At 35.7% G+C, this 15,867-nt stretch overlaps 1 protein-coding gene across 21 annotated transcripts in view; it reads left to right on the forward strand.

The window, feature by feature from the left end:
- LOC567670 (putative E3 ubiquitin-protein ligase HERC1) overlaps positions 1-15,867 on the forward strand; it is a 160,883-nt gene that overhangs the window by 52,717 nt on the left and 92,299 nt on the right. For 13 of the 21 annotated variants that reach the window (XM_087300791.1, XM_087300793.1, XM_087300777.1 and 10 more), the window contains exons 22-29: positions 2,216-2,387; positions 5,244-5,541; positions 7,818-7,896; positions 7,990-8,038; positions 12,069-12,307; positions 13,081-13,278; positions 13,382-13,502; positions 15,006-15,246. In XM_087300791.1, the coding sequence (XP_087156917.1) occupies positions 2,216-2,387; positions 5,244-5,541; positions 7,818-7,896; positions 7,990-8,038; positions 12,069-12,307; positions 13,081-13,278; positions 13,382-13,502; positions 15,006-15,246 (1,397 nt within the window). The remainder of the gene's footprint in view (positions 1-2,215; positions 2,388-5,243; positions 5,542-7,817; positions 7,897-7,989; positions 8,039-12,068; positions 12,308-13,080; positions 13,279-13,381; positions 13,503-15,005; positions 15,247-15,867) is intronic. The other 8 variants (XM_087300794.1, XM_087300795.1, XM_087300781.1 and 5 more) reach the window with 2 other exon arrangements.

Genomic DNA, 15,867 nt, shown 5'->3' on the forward strand with positions numbered 1-15,867 from the left:
AAAACAACATCATCAAAACAGTCACAGTTGAATTATATATACAGTGCTTTCTGATATTACTAATAAAATTAACAAGAATGTCAGAATTATTGTTGACCAGTGTATATTTGTCTTGTTAAATACAGTTAAAGTCAAAAGTATTAGCCCTCTTGTGAATTTAGCTTTCTTTTTTTAAATATTTCCCAAATTATGTTTAACAGAGCAAGCATTTTTTTTCACAGTATTTCCTATAATATTGTTTCTTCTGCAGAAAGTCTTATTTGCCTTATTTTGGCTAGAATAAAAGCAGTTTTATTTTTTTTAAAAACCATTTAAGGTCAATATTATTAGCCCCCAAAAGCAATGTTCTGTTTTTCGATAGTCTATGGAACAAACCACCATTATACAATAGCTGTGTCCCAAATCGCATTCTTATGAACTATTCTATGCCATTTTGTAGTATAAATAGTGAACTAACCAGTAAAATGAAGTGTGTAATGATGGACACTTCACACACTCAACAACCGCAGTTTTGCTCACGTAGCGAAAGGGGCAGAGCTATAGGCCGCACAAGTTGGATAACTGTATTTATTTTGGATGGTGAAAGCAAAATTTTCCTTCGAGAGTGATTATAGCGCCTCCCGATGGTGATGGTTATACTCATGGCAGGTATCATTTGATAGTTTGGTCATTTATTTCACTGATTTGGCAACCGTCAAACGTCATCAAGAAAACTGTTTGAATTTCCGCTTAGTAAAAAACCATTAGTGCGCCATTTGGGACGACACTACATACATATACTATGCTGTTGAGTGTGTAAGTGCATAAGTACATAGTGCATGAGTGTATAGTGTGCCATTTGAGACGCAGCTCATGACTTGTCTAATTAACCTAGTTAAGCCTTTAAATGTTACTTTAAGCTGAATACTAATATCTTAAAAATGATCTAGTAAAATATTATGTTTTGTCATCACGGCAAAGATAAAATAAATCACTTGCTATTAAAATTATGTTTGAAAATGTGTTGAAAAAATCTTCTCTCCCCGTTAAATAGAAATTGGGGAAAAATATTCAGGCGGCCTAACAAATCAAGAGGACTAATAATTCTGACTTCGACTGTATTCACTATCGTCCAAAATCTTGTAATCAGTAAGATTTATTCTTAATGTAATTTTAAGTTATTTGGAAGTGATAGTTAAGACAATTACATAAAATATTAAACTATTCAAATAAAGGCTTAGTTATATTCGTTTATCAAAAAATCTTTTTTAAAAAATGCATCACAATATCCTTCAAACTCTATCATGAATAAAACATTTTACTTTTGTTTAATTATATAATTATCTAATAATGTTTCTTCCAAATATTTAAATGCAAATATTGTAATTTAGAGCCATTTCTCTATCGCCAGAAATTAAGAATTTGTTTAAATAACAAACATTTTCATTGGTTTTGATTGAAAAACAGGGTAACAAGTTAAAACATTGGAATTGTGTTGTCTGTAAATAAATGACTTTTTTTTATTATTTTGCTCTAAATTAAATAAAATTCAAGGCGAAGCAGTGGTGCAGTAGGTAGTGCTGTCGCCTCACAGCAAGAAGATCGCTGGTTCGAGCCTCGGCTCAGTTGGCGTTTCTCTGTGGAGTTTGCATGTTCTCCCTGCGTTCGCGTGGGTTTGCTCCGGGTGCTCCGTTTTCCCCCACAGTCCAAAGACATGCGGTGCAGGTGAATTGGGTTGGCTAAATTGTCCCTAGTGTATGAGTGTGTGTGTGTGTGAATGTGTGTGTGGATGTTTCCCAGAGATGGGTTGCAGCTGGAAGGGCATCCGCTGCGTAAAATCTTGCTGGATAAGTTGGCAGTTCATTCCCGTGTGGCGACCCCGGATTAATAAAGGGACTAAGCCGACAAGAAAATGAATGAATGAATGAATGAATGAATGAATGAAATAAAATACAAATAAATGAAATTAAATTGCTCTAGATAAGATAAAAGTGCTCTAAATAACATTTTCAATTTCAATTTGAAAGACAAAATTAAGTTTTACTCAAACACATACTGTAAATCATAAATCCAAAGAAGCTGAGATTTTTACCGTGGTCTCTTAATTTTCTATAAAATCAACATGACAACTTCCCTAAAAAACTTTCCCTATCTTAAACAACATTTATATTTTATCTCATGTTAATAACATTAGCTAACATAAGCAGCCTTCTTGATTGTGTTGTGTCTGGTCCAGGCTTCATTAGGCTCTCAGAGTCCCAGCGAGGAGAGGCAGGAGGCAGGAAGTTCAGGAGAGCAGACGGGAAGAGATGCTGAATTCAGCAGTCAGACGCCTCAAGCAGCCGAACACAACCAGGACGATCCCTTAGAGGAGGAGACGCCCAGCATCAGCAGTATGTACCTGCCGGGTAAACACTCTGCTTTCTGTGTTTTTGCCCACAGAGCGACTGTGTGTTCTGCTGATGCACAGACAACTCTGATTTCTACAGCACTTTTAAAAGACACATTTCAGAGCAGCTTTACAGAATATTATGTTAATGTTTTTAGTATCTCAATATCTTTAATGCTTTCTAAGCTCTTTAAGCATATATATATATATATATATATATATATATATATATATATATATATATATATATATATATATACAGTATATATACATATATATATATATATATATATATACATACAGTTAAAGTCAGAATTATTAGCCCCCCTATATTATTAGCGCATAATTAATTAGCGCATAAAAATAGTTTCAGCACATTTCTAAGCATAATAGTTTTAAAAACCTATTTCTAATTTCATTGCCATAATGACACTAAATAATATTGTACTTAATATTTTTCAAGACGATTCTATACAGCTTAAAGTGACATTTAAAGGCTTAACTAGGTTAATTAGGTTAACTAGGCAGGTTAGGGTAATTAGGCAAGTTATTGTATAACGATGGTGTGTTCTGTACACTATCGAAAAAAAAGTTAGCTTAAAAAGGCGAATGATTTTGTCCAAAAAATGGCTTTGAAAAAATTTAAAGCTGCTAATAATTCTGACTTTATCTGTATATATATATATATATATATATTTATATATATATATATATATATATATATATATATATATATATATATATATATATATATATATATATATATATATATATACAGTTGAAGTCAGAATTATTATCCCCCCTGAATTATTAGGCCGCTTGTTTATTTTTTCCCCAATTTCTGTTTAACGGAGAGCAGATTTTTCAAAACGTTTCTAAACACACTGATTTATTTTATCTTTGTCATGATGACAGTAAATAATATTTGACTAGATATTTTTCAAGACACTTCTATACAGCTTAAAGTGACATTTAAAGGCTTAACTAGGTTAATTAGGTTAACTTGGCAGGTTAGGGTAATTAAGCAAGTTATTGTATAATGATGGGAGAAAAATGCTTAAAGGGGCTAATAATTTTGACCTTAAAATGGTATTTAAAATTTTTTTAACTGCTTTTATTCTTGCCGAAATTAAACAAATAAGACTTTCTCCAGAAGAAAAAATATTATCAGACATACTGTGAAAATTTCCTTGCTCTGTTAAACATCATTTGTGAAATATAAAAAAAAAAGAAAAAATTCAAAGGGAGGCTAATAATTCTGACCTTAACTGTGTATATACTGTGTATAGCTGTGAGACACGGATCCACGGCACACAGTATTTAGCTGTTCATGAAGGTTCGAATGTGTTTGTTTCGATGATCCATGTTTTTTTTTTGCATGTTTTTTCCCCTTGATGCTGTCAGGGCCGATACAACAAAGCTGTATGTGTGGTGCGAGCATTCCTGTCGGAAGAGCAGTACGAGAATTGGAGAATGGCGGATGTTGTCTTTTATCAGGAGTTTGTTCACATTTAGACACATCGCCGTGCTGTTGTGTTTGCCTAAATCCTTTAGATTACCAGCAGGGCTAATGGTTAAGATAGACAAGGCAAGAGTTTGCATTCAGACCTATGATTCAGATCTGGGGATTGAGGGAAAGGTTCTCATTTATAGTGTTTATATGAACAAAATTATCTTTATAATGTTATAAATTGTGGCCATCTTTATATAAAATTACGAATAACAAATGTAGCAGGGCATTAAATTACTGTTTATTATTTTATATATATATATATATATATATATATATATATATATATATATATATATATATATATATATATATATATATATATTACAAACATTCCACAAATAATGAAAATTTTCACAGAAACCATTTAAAGGTCAATATTATTAACCCTCTTTAGCAATACACTATTTAGCTTGTCTACAAAACAAACCATATTTATACAATAACTTGCCCAAAAACTTGCCAAATTAACCTAGTTAATCCTTTAAAGGTGTTGTATGTAAGTTTTTGACTCTTTTAAAGCATAAAAATTCCATATTATGTTAGCAATTTTGTAAGAAACCTGCTAAGTGAACATCGTTGTTTATCTGAAAAACTAGCTAGTTTAATTAAAAACTGCATGAAATATAAAATTGGATATGTTAATTCTTTGCAGCAAATATTTGCACTGACAATCAACAAGATTCAAGATGTATATATATTCGGAAACAAATGTGTGTTTTGGAAAAGGGTGTAACGAGTGGTGTTCTCTGGTTGCTGTGCATAAACTACGCTAAACTGTAAAAGGCAGTTCAATGGAAATGAAAAGCATAATTGTTTATTCCTGGATTTTCAGAAACTTCAACAATTTATTTGTCACATACAGTCATACACACTACCATACCCAATGAAATGCTTATACAACTGCCTTTGACCTTAAAACAATTACTACAGCGTGTACATTATTTATTACATAATTACAGCGTGTGAACAATCTAATTTTTCCCTTAAACAGCAGTTGTAGTTGAAGCTTGGAAGAGTTTGTTTCATGTTCTTGACATGTCTAGACTACTTTTATACATATACACACAGTATAATAATATACAATATAATGTACCTACATTATGTAAATACAAACTTTTATTTTGTATGCGATTTGTCACAATTAATCGTTAAACAGCATAATAGAGGCACTTAATAATGTTCCACAGCAAATAATACTCTACAAATTTTAATAATGAATGTGTGCATGTGTCAAACTTGGAGTCCTCATTTTTTTGCATGACAGTTATAAATTAATATGTGGAATTATTTGCTCTAAATCTCCACCTCTAGTGTTGCGTTGTGCCATTGTGAACTGTTTCATGATGTCTTCCTTCTCCGCAGAAGTGCTGCAGTGTTTTCTGGCCACTCGTGAAGCCATGCAGCTCCAGCAGAACGAGACTGTGTACGAGTCGTCTGGCACCAGCACATTACCCAGCAGCACCGAGAGCCCTGGAACACCAGACCGAGAGCCTTCACAGCGGCCCTGGGACCACCACAGCACCTCCGATCAGGGCTTGCCCTTCCCCGCCGCCTGTCACTTGCTAGTGTCACGCTGCCTCTTTTTGCTGCTGGGAGTCCGAGCCGCCTGGCAGGAGGAGAGCATGTCTTCACAGACGCCCACCGAGAGCAGCTTGGCCAGGTTTTGTTTATGTACACTTATGAAGTATTTGCATGACATGAATCTTAGGGGGCTTTCATGCTAGCACTTTTGGTGCCCACCCTTGCTCATTTGATGTCAGTTTGATTTGTTTGGGTAATGTGTACATTTTCTGAACTTGAGTGTGAACTGGATCTGAGTCCACCTGAAAAGTGCTGGTGATGCACCAACCGTAAAATGGTTCAGAACTCAAATCCTGCGTGTAAACACAATCCAGCGAGGGCAGGTGATTCAATCACACTTAGGTACCAACCATGCAATCGGACCAAATCTGAAAGAACCCCTTTTCACTGAAAGCAAAGACAATTTATATTTAATTTCTCCTCACATTCAGCAGCCATCTTTTCATTCCTTTGAATGTTTTCACGTATAATGCCCACACTTCAGGTTATTGCACACTGAATCAGAAATTTCCATTTGTAGTTTTTGTACGTTTAAAAAATACATTTTACCTCATGTTGTGTGAACTTTATTGGCACACTTTTTATTTTATTTTATTTTATTTTATTTATCAGGATCCCCATTACCCACTACCAAGGTAGTGGCTATTCTTCCTGGGATCCATCAAGCATAACACAAAATTACATTAAAGGTGCTGTAGGTGATCTTCCACAATGCTAACAGCTTAGCATAAATCTCTGAATCACAGTCCTTCCCCTGCCGTCTAAAGCCATGCCTTCTTAAAGGGCCATGAAACCCCCTCGTTTCAGCAGGGTGTTTTCACACCTCTACTTTGGAAAAAGTCAGAAAAGTGGGCGTGTCCAGCTCTGTTTAGGGGGGAGTGTCGGAGGAAGAAAAGTGGGAGGGTGTAAGAGTGTCTATTTGGGCACGCGCGGGCTACTTATTGGAATTATGAGAGATGTCGGTCCGACTCTATTTAATTGGATGAACATTTTTTTAATTTTATGCCTTACACAAAATGTAAAAATGCAATTTATTTACTTTTATCATTACTATTTGACTGTGAAGAGACTTTCAACCAGCAAAACAAAAAATACTTTTGAAGACAATCACCCACTGCACCTTTAATTCATAACAACAAGACCAATAAAAAATATAAATACAAAATTCATACATAACATCCAGATCAACAATCCACTTAATATTTTTCCATTAAATATTTCTTAAACAATTTTTTAAACCTCATTTTACTTGTTACAAAGCATGTAATGTCTGATGGCAATTCATTCCACGTTTTCATACCTCTATACATTACAGTGGTTTTTGAAATGGGAAGCAAAAAAATTCCTCTTAATGCATGCCTGGTGTTAAAATGATGACTAACATTACTATATAAAAGTTGACTGTACAATACACTTGGAACTCTTGTCTCAGAAATATTTCTTATGAAACACAGCAGAGAAACAATTACCCTATCCTTCACCAATAACCAACCTAAAGTTCTATGCATTTTCACAATAATAACTCTTCTATTGCAGTGTAAAATTAGTCGTGCAGCTCTATTCTGAACTAACTGTAATTTATCTAAGTCTTTACTTGATGCACTCGACCACTGGACAATAATTTAGATAAGAAAGAACAATTGCCTGAACAATTTGAGAAATACAGTACTATGGTAAAAATTCAACACATCTCTTAATAATTACTAAACCTCTTCCCATAACTATTATCATTTTATTGATCTGTTTAGACCACTTTAACCTACTATCAAGAAGAACTCCAAGAAGTCTAATTTCCTCTACCTGTTCAATAGGCACACTCATTACAGACTAATTTAACTGTGGTTTACATTTAAATTAAAAGTTTGATCCAAACACAATACTTTTGTTTTTTGTCAACTTTAAATCTATCTTATTATTCTGTTCCCCCTTTACCACTAATTGTAATTCCTCATCTAAATCAGCTGATTTTTCAATCGATGCTGTTGGTAAATGCAATGTTGTATCATCTGCATACATAACTGCCCTTGCATGCTTTAAAACCAAAGGAAGATCTTTGGTAAAAATAGAAAATAACAATGGTCCCAAACACTTCCTCTGAAACTTTTGTCTGTCATTAAAAAATTAAACCGAGTTGGATTTATTTTTTTTCCCCCCACTTTTCACATTCCGAGAAATTGCTTTGAGAGTGTTTTGATAGTTCAGAGCCACCGTACAAGCATTTTGATCTTTTGAGCTTCTTTTGATCTTTTGTATAAACTTATGGTAAATTGGCCAAAAACTAAATTAGTCCAAAATATAATAAAACTCAGTTAATCGAGTTTGCACCCTAAGTGATAAGTCTTTCTCACTCCACAGATCTCCAGCCTACTATGAGGCCTTAGGTGCAAAGATGGAGTTGCAGTCCTCCTCTGAGAGAAGATTTAGTGAGAGAGAGGTATTTGTGTTGTTATTATTGATGAATCGATCTGTTTGGGTGATGTTGTTGAATTTTTCTTATCTGATAGTCTGTTTTGTCTTTCTTTTGTAGATACCAGATCAATCTAAAAGCTCCTCAGGGTCTTTCAAGAATAAAATGGGTGAGTGATGCATTTTGTGTGGGATCTATATATATATATATGGATATAAAAAGGAGGAGGAAGTGAGGAGAGTGTTGAGAACAGTAAACCCCAGAAAAGCAGCTGGACCTAATTGTGTTACAGGGGTTTTTACAAAAATATTTAATCTATCCCTTAGTCAGGCCATGATCCCACTTTGTCTTACGCCCCATTCACACGGGGCTTCAGCGTCAACACTTGACTGAAGGCGTGTTTGAAGTTGGGGCTAACGCGATCGTCATAGCAGCGTCAGCCAATGAAATTCAGTTAGCAATAGGCCACTGTCTAGCTGGTGTATTTGCATACAGGGATCTGACTGGCTAACGCTTCCGTTTTTTTAACTTGAAAAGTTGAGCTAGTCCCAACTTCTGCAGCAAACAACGCATCTGAATGGGAAGCGTTGACGCTGACGCCCAGATTGAATGGGGCGTTAAGGCCTCAATAATCATCCCGGTCTCAAAAAAGACCACCATCAGTAGTCTAAAGCCTGATTTATACTTCTGCGTCAGGTGACCGGCGTAACCCACGGCGCAGGCAACGCGCGTAGCTGTGCATTTATACTTCTGCGCGCTCTATCTGCCGGTCTGCATTAACACTTCCGAAACGCTAGTTGGCAGTGAGGTGTAAATGTTCCTCTGTGTCAAGTTTCTTCGCTACTTTTTTGCATTTCCTGAACACTTCCGGGATGTACAAGTGGCTCAAACTCGCTCATTTTGAGGCAGGAACCGGCGGACGTGCAACAACTTTAACTATGAGGTAAACACAAAACAAAACTTTCCATCCGGAGCTCCTTCACGGGACTCCACACTTGTAAACAATCGCTCGCGCGGCGTCGCGCCATTAGCGCGCCTCTCGGTCCCGCCCAGACTCGTCAGCGCTACCAAGCCGACCAATCACAGAGCTTATGCTACGCGTCGTTGCGACGTGTAGTTACATTTTTTGAGAGGTGCACGTCAGTGACGGCGATGGCCACGGCGAAGGGCTATGCGTCAGCGGCGTAGCATACGCCGGTGTTTGACGCAGAAGTATAAATCAGGCTTAAGTAACTACCGGCCAGTAGCCTCAACAGGGTTGATGAAGTGTTTTGAGAAGCTGGTATGAAGTCACACCCTCCAAAGACTTCCTCCCACATTTCATGCCCACCAGTTTGCATACAGGGAAAATAGATCAACAGAGGATGCCATAGCTATAGCCCTTCACACTACCCTGACCCATCTAGAACATAAAGACAGTTATGCCAGTTATCTTTATTGATTTTAGCTCTGCATTTAATACAATAATTCCAAAAAGACTGGTTTCTAAACTAAACCATCTCGGCTTCCCTCTCTCCATTTGCCTCTGGATTTAAGATTTCCTTAGTAACCGTTCACAGAGGGGCAAGGTAGGGCACCATGTCTCTCCAGCTCTAGGCCTTGGCACAGGCTCCCAACAGGGATGTGTGCTGAGTCCCTTACTGTACACTCTTTATACATATGACTGCACTCCCTTCCATTTAAGTAATTCTATCCTGGAGTTTGCAGATGATATTGCAGTGGTCGGGCTCAACACAGCACACAAAATCATCGGCTGCACTCTTTCATCTTTAGAGGAGTTGTTTAAGGCCCGCTGCTACAGTAAAGCACGCAGCATCCTGAAGGACTCATCTTGCATACCATCTGTTTCAAATGCTATCTTCGGAGAGACGATATAGGATCATAAAAGCCAAAATAAACAGACAAAAAAAATAGTACATATCCAAGGGGTGTTGCAATAATGACAACCCAAGCTCATTCTGAAAATGTAGCCCCGCAGACGTTTCTGGAGACGCTACGAGGCGGTGTAATGCCGCTTCTCTTCGCGCTTACCGGCTGACGGCTTACCTTCGTGTGGAGGATTTTCCCGTCGCAACCTGTTTGTCTGGTTAGTTCGTCGTGTTACGTCGGCAGAGCAGAGGCCCGGAGGGGAGCCAGCCGCGAAGACCGGGTATGAGTCCGGGGAAGAGCGTTTCTAGAAATCAGGTAAGACAAAAAACAGAATCCAAAAAATAAAGCGAACGAGTTCATAACGAGGCGAGAATGCGGTGAAATCCGAAAACGCAGTTGTGGCGAGGGGGCTGGGCCGAAAAGCCGTGGGAATGGAATGAGGCCGCCGCGTAAGTGGATACACCTGTGGCACGCACCGGCATCGAATCCCACGGAAGGAGCTCTGAACTTTAAGAGGAGGAACGATGTGCGCTACAGGTGCATCCACTTACGCAGCGTCTCATTCCGTTCACACGGCTCTCTGCCCTGCCCCCTCGCCACAGCAGTCAAAATCAGATGAGGGCTTTTTTTTTTTTGGACGGCTTTTGTAAATCGTTGCTTGGGTTTCAGGTAGGAGGAGGGTGGGTCGGGCGATTGGCCAGCTGCCCAGTCAATCGTTCAGTCAGTCAGTCGGACAGACGGTGGCACAACAGCAGCCTCTGGCGGCTTTACGTGAGAACAGCACGGCTGCTAAGGGCGCTCGCGAGAGGCATTCAAAACGTGAAAAAGCGCACACAGCGGTCTCTCACATATTCGTGAAAACAAAAACTGCACAAATACGTACCTTCCGGGACGTATTTTGCGATCTCCAGAAACGTCCGCACGGCTACGTTTCCAGAATGAGCCTGATTTGAATAATGAAAGGCCATTAAATTGAGGGTGTTTCTGGCCAAACTCTTTAATCTTGCTCACTTTTTAACTTGTTGCTAGGAAATGCACTTGCCACTTTATACGCTTGGACATTAAATTGTATGACTTTCTGGCCCATATTTTTTTACTTTTAAATTAAAAAAGCTGCTAGAAAATGCACTTGACACTTTCTACGCACATCATACGCACTTTTAGTATTGTTTTGTTACTCCTTTAATGATAATTATTGTTGCCATTTTATCTTTTTATCTCTTTTTATTATTGTTGTTGTTTTAGATAAATAGGACTGCACTGAGGGGAAGGGCAAGCGTAAATTTCATTGTATTTTGTACAATGACAATAAAGATTCTGATTCTGATTCTGATTACAGCTCAGATTCTAGATGTCTCATATTAACTGTCTGATCACATTGTTTACATTTTTTTTAATGTATTACTTCATTTAACTAATCGCACAAATCTGATCTTACATATTTGATCCCTAACTAATTTGATCTTTGTTTTAGTATTGTCGCAGTTCAGATTTTAGGCATCAGAATTTTGACGTCTTATCTCACTTTTCTAATTAATTATGTCATTCTAACATAACTGATCTGATCCCATCCCTGATCTCAAATTTATGATTTGTCATGTGTGATGTTTTACACCTTCTATATCTTATCTTAAACTTATGGATTTGTTGTACCTTTGATGTTTCATCTATCTGATGTCACAGTTCAACTGTCTGATCTCCTGGTTGTTTCTAACTTCTACGTAATTGATTTTCTAATTTGTCAGTATGATTTCTTACATAATTAACATCTTATGCTGGAACAAATGCTCTTCTTAGAGTTCTAGTCATGTTTCTAGTCCAAATATTTTACATTTCTTAGATCTAGAATCGCTTTCAAGACAAGTAAAAAATATTGTTTTTTTTTTAGAAATAATAAGTCAAAATTAAGTGAGTTTTTCTTAAAACAAGATACGTAATCTGCCAGTGGGGTCCTTAAAATAATATTGTTTTAAGTTTGAAATAAGTTTATTTTGCCTACTCCACTGGCAGATTATGTACCTTCTTTTAATGTAAAACTCACTTCATGTTGACTTATTGTTTCTGAAATCAAATTTTTACTTCTATAGAAAATGCTTACTGATATTTGAACTAGAAACGAGACAAAAACTCCAAGTACGAAAAACATTTTAGCAGTGTATATATCTGCCCTTACACAGAGTCGAGTTGTTGATCATCTGTGTTGTAACTCTTTTTACATATGATTTTCAAAGTCCTGTCTCAGACATCCGATCCCACACATAATCTGACTCTTCACATAAACTACAATTTAGCTCGTGCTTCATGTTAACGAGTCTTGTTTCCTGCTCTAGGTCTTCCTCTTTGCTCTTTGGGCATCATGAAAGATGCTTGGGAACGACTGCGCCAGTGCATCAGTCCTACCACCGTGTTGTACCCAGGCGGAGGTGGCACACCCATCTTGGCACAGGTCTTCCATTTTCTTTGTGGGAGCCTCCTGCGAACCTCCTCTCTGATGGACAAGGATGGAGGCACACACGCTGATCCTAAAGCCATTACCGTAGCCATGGCACAGCAACACCAAAGAGCTCAGGTGGAAAACTCATAGCTGAAAATTCAGTCTTTAAAGCAGCACTCCATTTTTAATGTCATTTTTTTTTTAAATAGGCTCATTTTAAAAGTCACCTAGAGTTCAACAAGTTGAAGTGTACCATATTTTAATCCATTTAACTGATCTCTGTGTCTGGTTGGAGCACTTTTAGCTTAGCTTAGCATAAGTCACTGAATCTGATTAGACCATTAGCATTTTTTTTTTTTTTTACTATTTAATGCTTGACTCTGCTGTAGTTACACTTTGTACTAAGACTGGCGGAAAATGAAACATTGCTATCTTCTAGGCTTAAATGGCTAGGAACTACAGTATACTCTCATTCTGGCGTAATAATAACAGGACTTTTCTGCCATGGCTGCAGCAGGTGCTATGATATTACGTAATATCATTACTTAATTGTTAGGGAAGGAATATGGTCCTAGACATATCAAAAATAACAAGATGATGCAACTACATAAGAGTCAAGCTTTAACATCTTTTTTTTGTTGAGAAAGATGGTAATGGTCTGATGAGATTCAATAATCAATGCTAAGCTAAGCTAAGCAAAAATGGTTCTTGCCAGACCCAGAGATCACTTCAATAAATAAAAAAAAAAGGTAAAACTGAACTCTAGGGATCTTGTGAAATTAGCTTATTACAAAATTGTTCCTTTAAATTAAATGGGTCTTAAATTTGACTTAGTAAAACAGAAAATCTTTATTTATTTATTAATTAAAAACCATTTAAAGTGCATAAGAATTAAACCTTATTTTCAGGTTCGCTTGGAGGCCTTGTGTCAGATTTCCTCGTTCCTGTCAGAAATGGAGGAAAAGAGTGTCAGCTCTCTAGCGCCTCCACGTTTTCCAGGCCTCCTGCAATCGGTGCAGCTGCAGTTCCTCTCAGGCTGCTTTGGCCTGGGAGCCCCAATCACCGGCAGTTTAGCAGCTCCTAACAACAAAATTCATCATTACACCGTGAGACATACAAATGATGATGGTTGCTTGAACACAAACCACATAAATGTAATAGTTTAGGGTGATACAGGTTTTCATATTGAAGTAATGTGTTTGTGTGCAGGCTGGGACTCAGTCGGCTCCTATCAGTGTTCAGAGAGAGCTACAGTGTGCAGCTCATATGCTCTATCAGCAGCTGGTGCGTGTGCTCAGGCAGAAGGTGGCTCTAGAGAGAGAGCAGGCAGGTGGGTAATGCTTCTCAGTCTATATATATAAATAATATTTGACTAGATATTTTTCAAGACACTTCTATACAGTTTAAAGTGACATTTAAAGGCTTAACTAGGTTAATTAGGTTAACTAGGCAGGTTAGGGTAGTTAGGCAAGTTTTTGTATAATGATGTTTTGTTCTGTAGACTATCGAAAAAAATATATAGCTAAGGGGCTAATAATTTTGACCTTAAAATATATATATTTTTTAATTAAAAGCTGCTTTTATTTAAGCTGAAATTAAACAAATAAGACTTTTTTCCAGAAGAAAAAATATAATCAGACATACTGTGGAAATTTCCTTGCTCTGTTAAATATCATTCGGGAAATATTTTATAAAGATAAAATAATTAAAAGTTGGGCTTTATTTATTTATTTATTTATTTATTTATTTATTTATTTATTAATTTATTTATTTATTTATTTATTTATTTATTTATTTATTTATTTATTTATTTATATTTAAATAATATCAAATATTTATTTATTTATTAAACCACTTCATTTTAACCTTACTATTATACATATTATAAAAATTCTTGTAAATAATTAAAGTGCTAAATAAATTCAACTTGTTTACTAATTAAATAATGGATTTTACTTTAATTTATGCATTTAATATTTGTTTTTCTTTTAATAATATGCATTTTATTAAATAAATAATAATAATAATAATAAATATTATTATTATTAATAATGATAATAATAATAATAATAATAATAATAATAATAATAATATTTATAATAATAATAATAATAATAATAATAATAATAATAATAATAATATGAATATATCTTAATAATATTAATAAAAAAAAAAACTTTACAGTACCTATTTTACAAACTGCTTTAAATATGCTACTGGTCAAAGTTTAAATACATTTTACTTTGTAAATGTTTTTGAAATGAGGCTTGTATGTTTACAAAAGCTTTAATAAATAATTCTTAAATAATTAGAAATATGGTGAGACAGTAATATTTTGAAAATAAAATACAATATTCACTGTTTGGTATTTTATTTCATATAGTTTAAACTGATGTGTTTAAATTTTTTATTAATCAAGTTGCAGCAATAATAATAATAATAAATAATACACCATTAATTTATTAGCTTGTATTATGGTTTAATTTCTCATTGCAATATCATTTGTTTAAAGGTTTTCCATTTATTTAAAGACCATATAGGGTGTTAAAACTGTTTTTGCTGTTAAAAAGGTTTTGCTTGGTTGACACAATATCTAAAATATGTATCTAAGAAATAACTGTGGTTTAATTTTATTTATTTCATTATTTATTTTTTGATGGTGCAAGTAAAAATCTGGACCAACTTGGGCATTAGAAACAATATCTTAGTGTCCTGTATAAGTCTGAAATTTCAATCATACTGGTCTTAAAAAGTCTTACATTTGACTTAGTGAAACCTGCAGAAACCCTGTTTTAATTAAATAGTGATTTCCCATATGTCTGTGTCTTTTCAGGTTCTTATCAGCATCTGCTGTTGGCCACAGTCTTTGCTCTGAATTTCCACTATCAGCCGGTGGATCTGGTGGTGATTATTAAATGTGGCGTCCTGGAGATCTTGTCCACGCTGACTGATAACACCTGTGTGCTGGTGAACCAGCGCTGGCTCGCAGCCTCCATGTCCGGACACATGCAGCTCGGTGGAGCCGTCAAACTGGCCGCTGCCAGACTCCTGCAGATCTTCGCCATTGCCGCCAGGTTAAATTGATTGAATACAGAATGAGAGAACGCCTCATGTGATGTGCTCTGAAAACCATACAGATTATAAACTGCTAGATAATCATGTTTCTTTATGCTAACACATGCGAAACAACAAGAATCCAGCAACAAGCACTTTGGCTGTCTTCACAAAAAAACACACACACACTCCTATTGTATTTTTTTTTCTTTTATGGACGTCAACACGTCAATTTTTTGTTTTAATTAACAAAAAAATAAATAAACTCATGGTTTTGGAACCTCTTGAGTGTAAGTAAATAGTGAGTAATATACAGTTGAAGCCAGAATTATTAGCCCCCCTGAATTATTAGATAGCTTATTTATTTTTTCCCCAATTTCTGTTAAACAGAGAGAAGATTTTTTCAACACATATTTAATCATAATAATTTTAATAATTCATTTCTTATAACTGATTTATTTTATCTTAGCCATGATGACAGTAAATAATATTAGACTAGATGGTCACACTTTACAATAAGGTTCATTAGTTAATGTTAATTAATGCATTTACTAACATGAACACACAATGAACAATACATTTACTACTGTATTTGTTCATGTTAGTTAACGTTAGTTAAGGAAAATACAGTAGTTCATGGT

This window comes from Danio rerio, chromosome 21, assembly GCF_052040795.2.
Source record: "Danio rerio strain M-AB ecotype USA chromosome 21, GRCz13ab, whole genome shotgun sequence".
Taxonomy (NCBI): domain Eukaryota; kingdom Metazoa; phylum Chordata; class Actinopteri; order Cypriniformes; family Danionidae; genus Danio; species Danio rerio.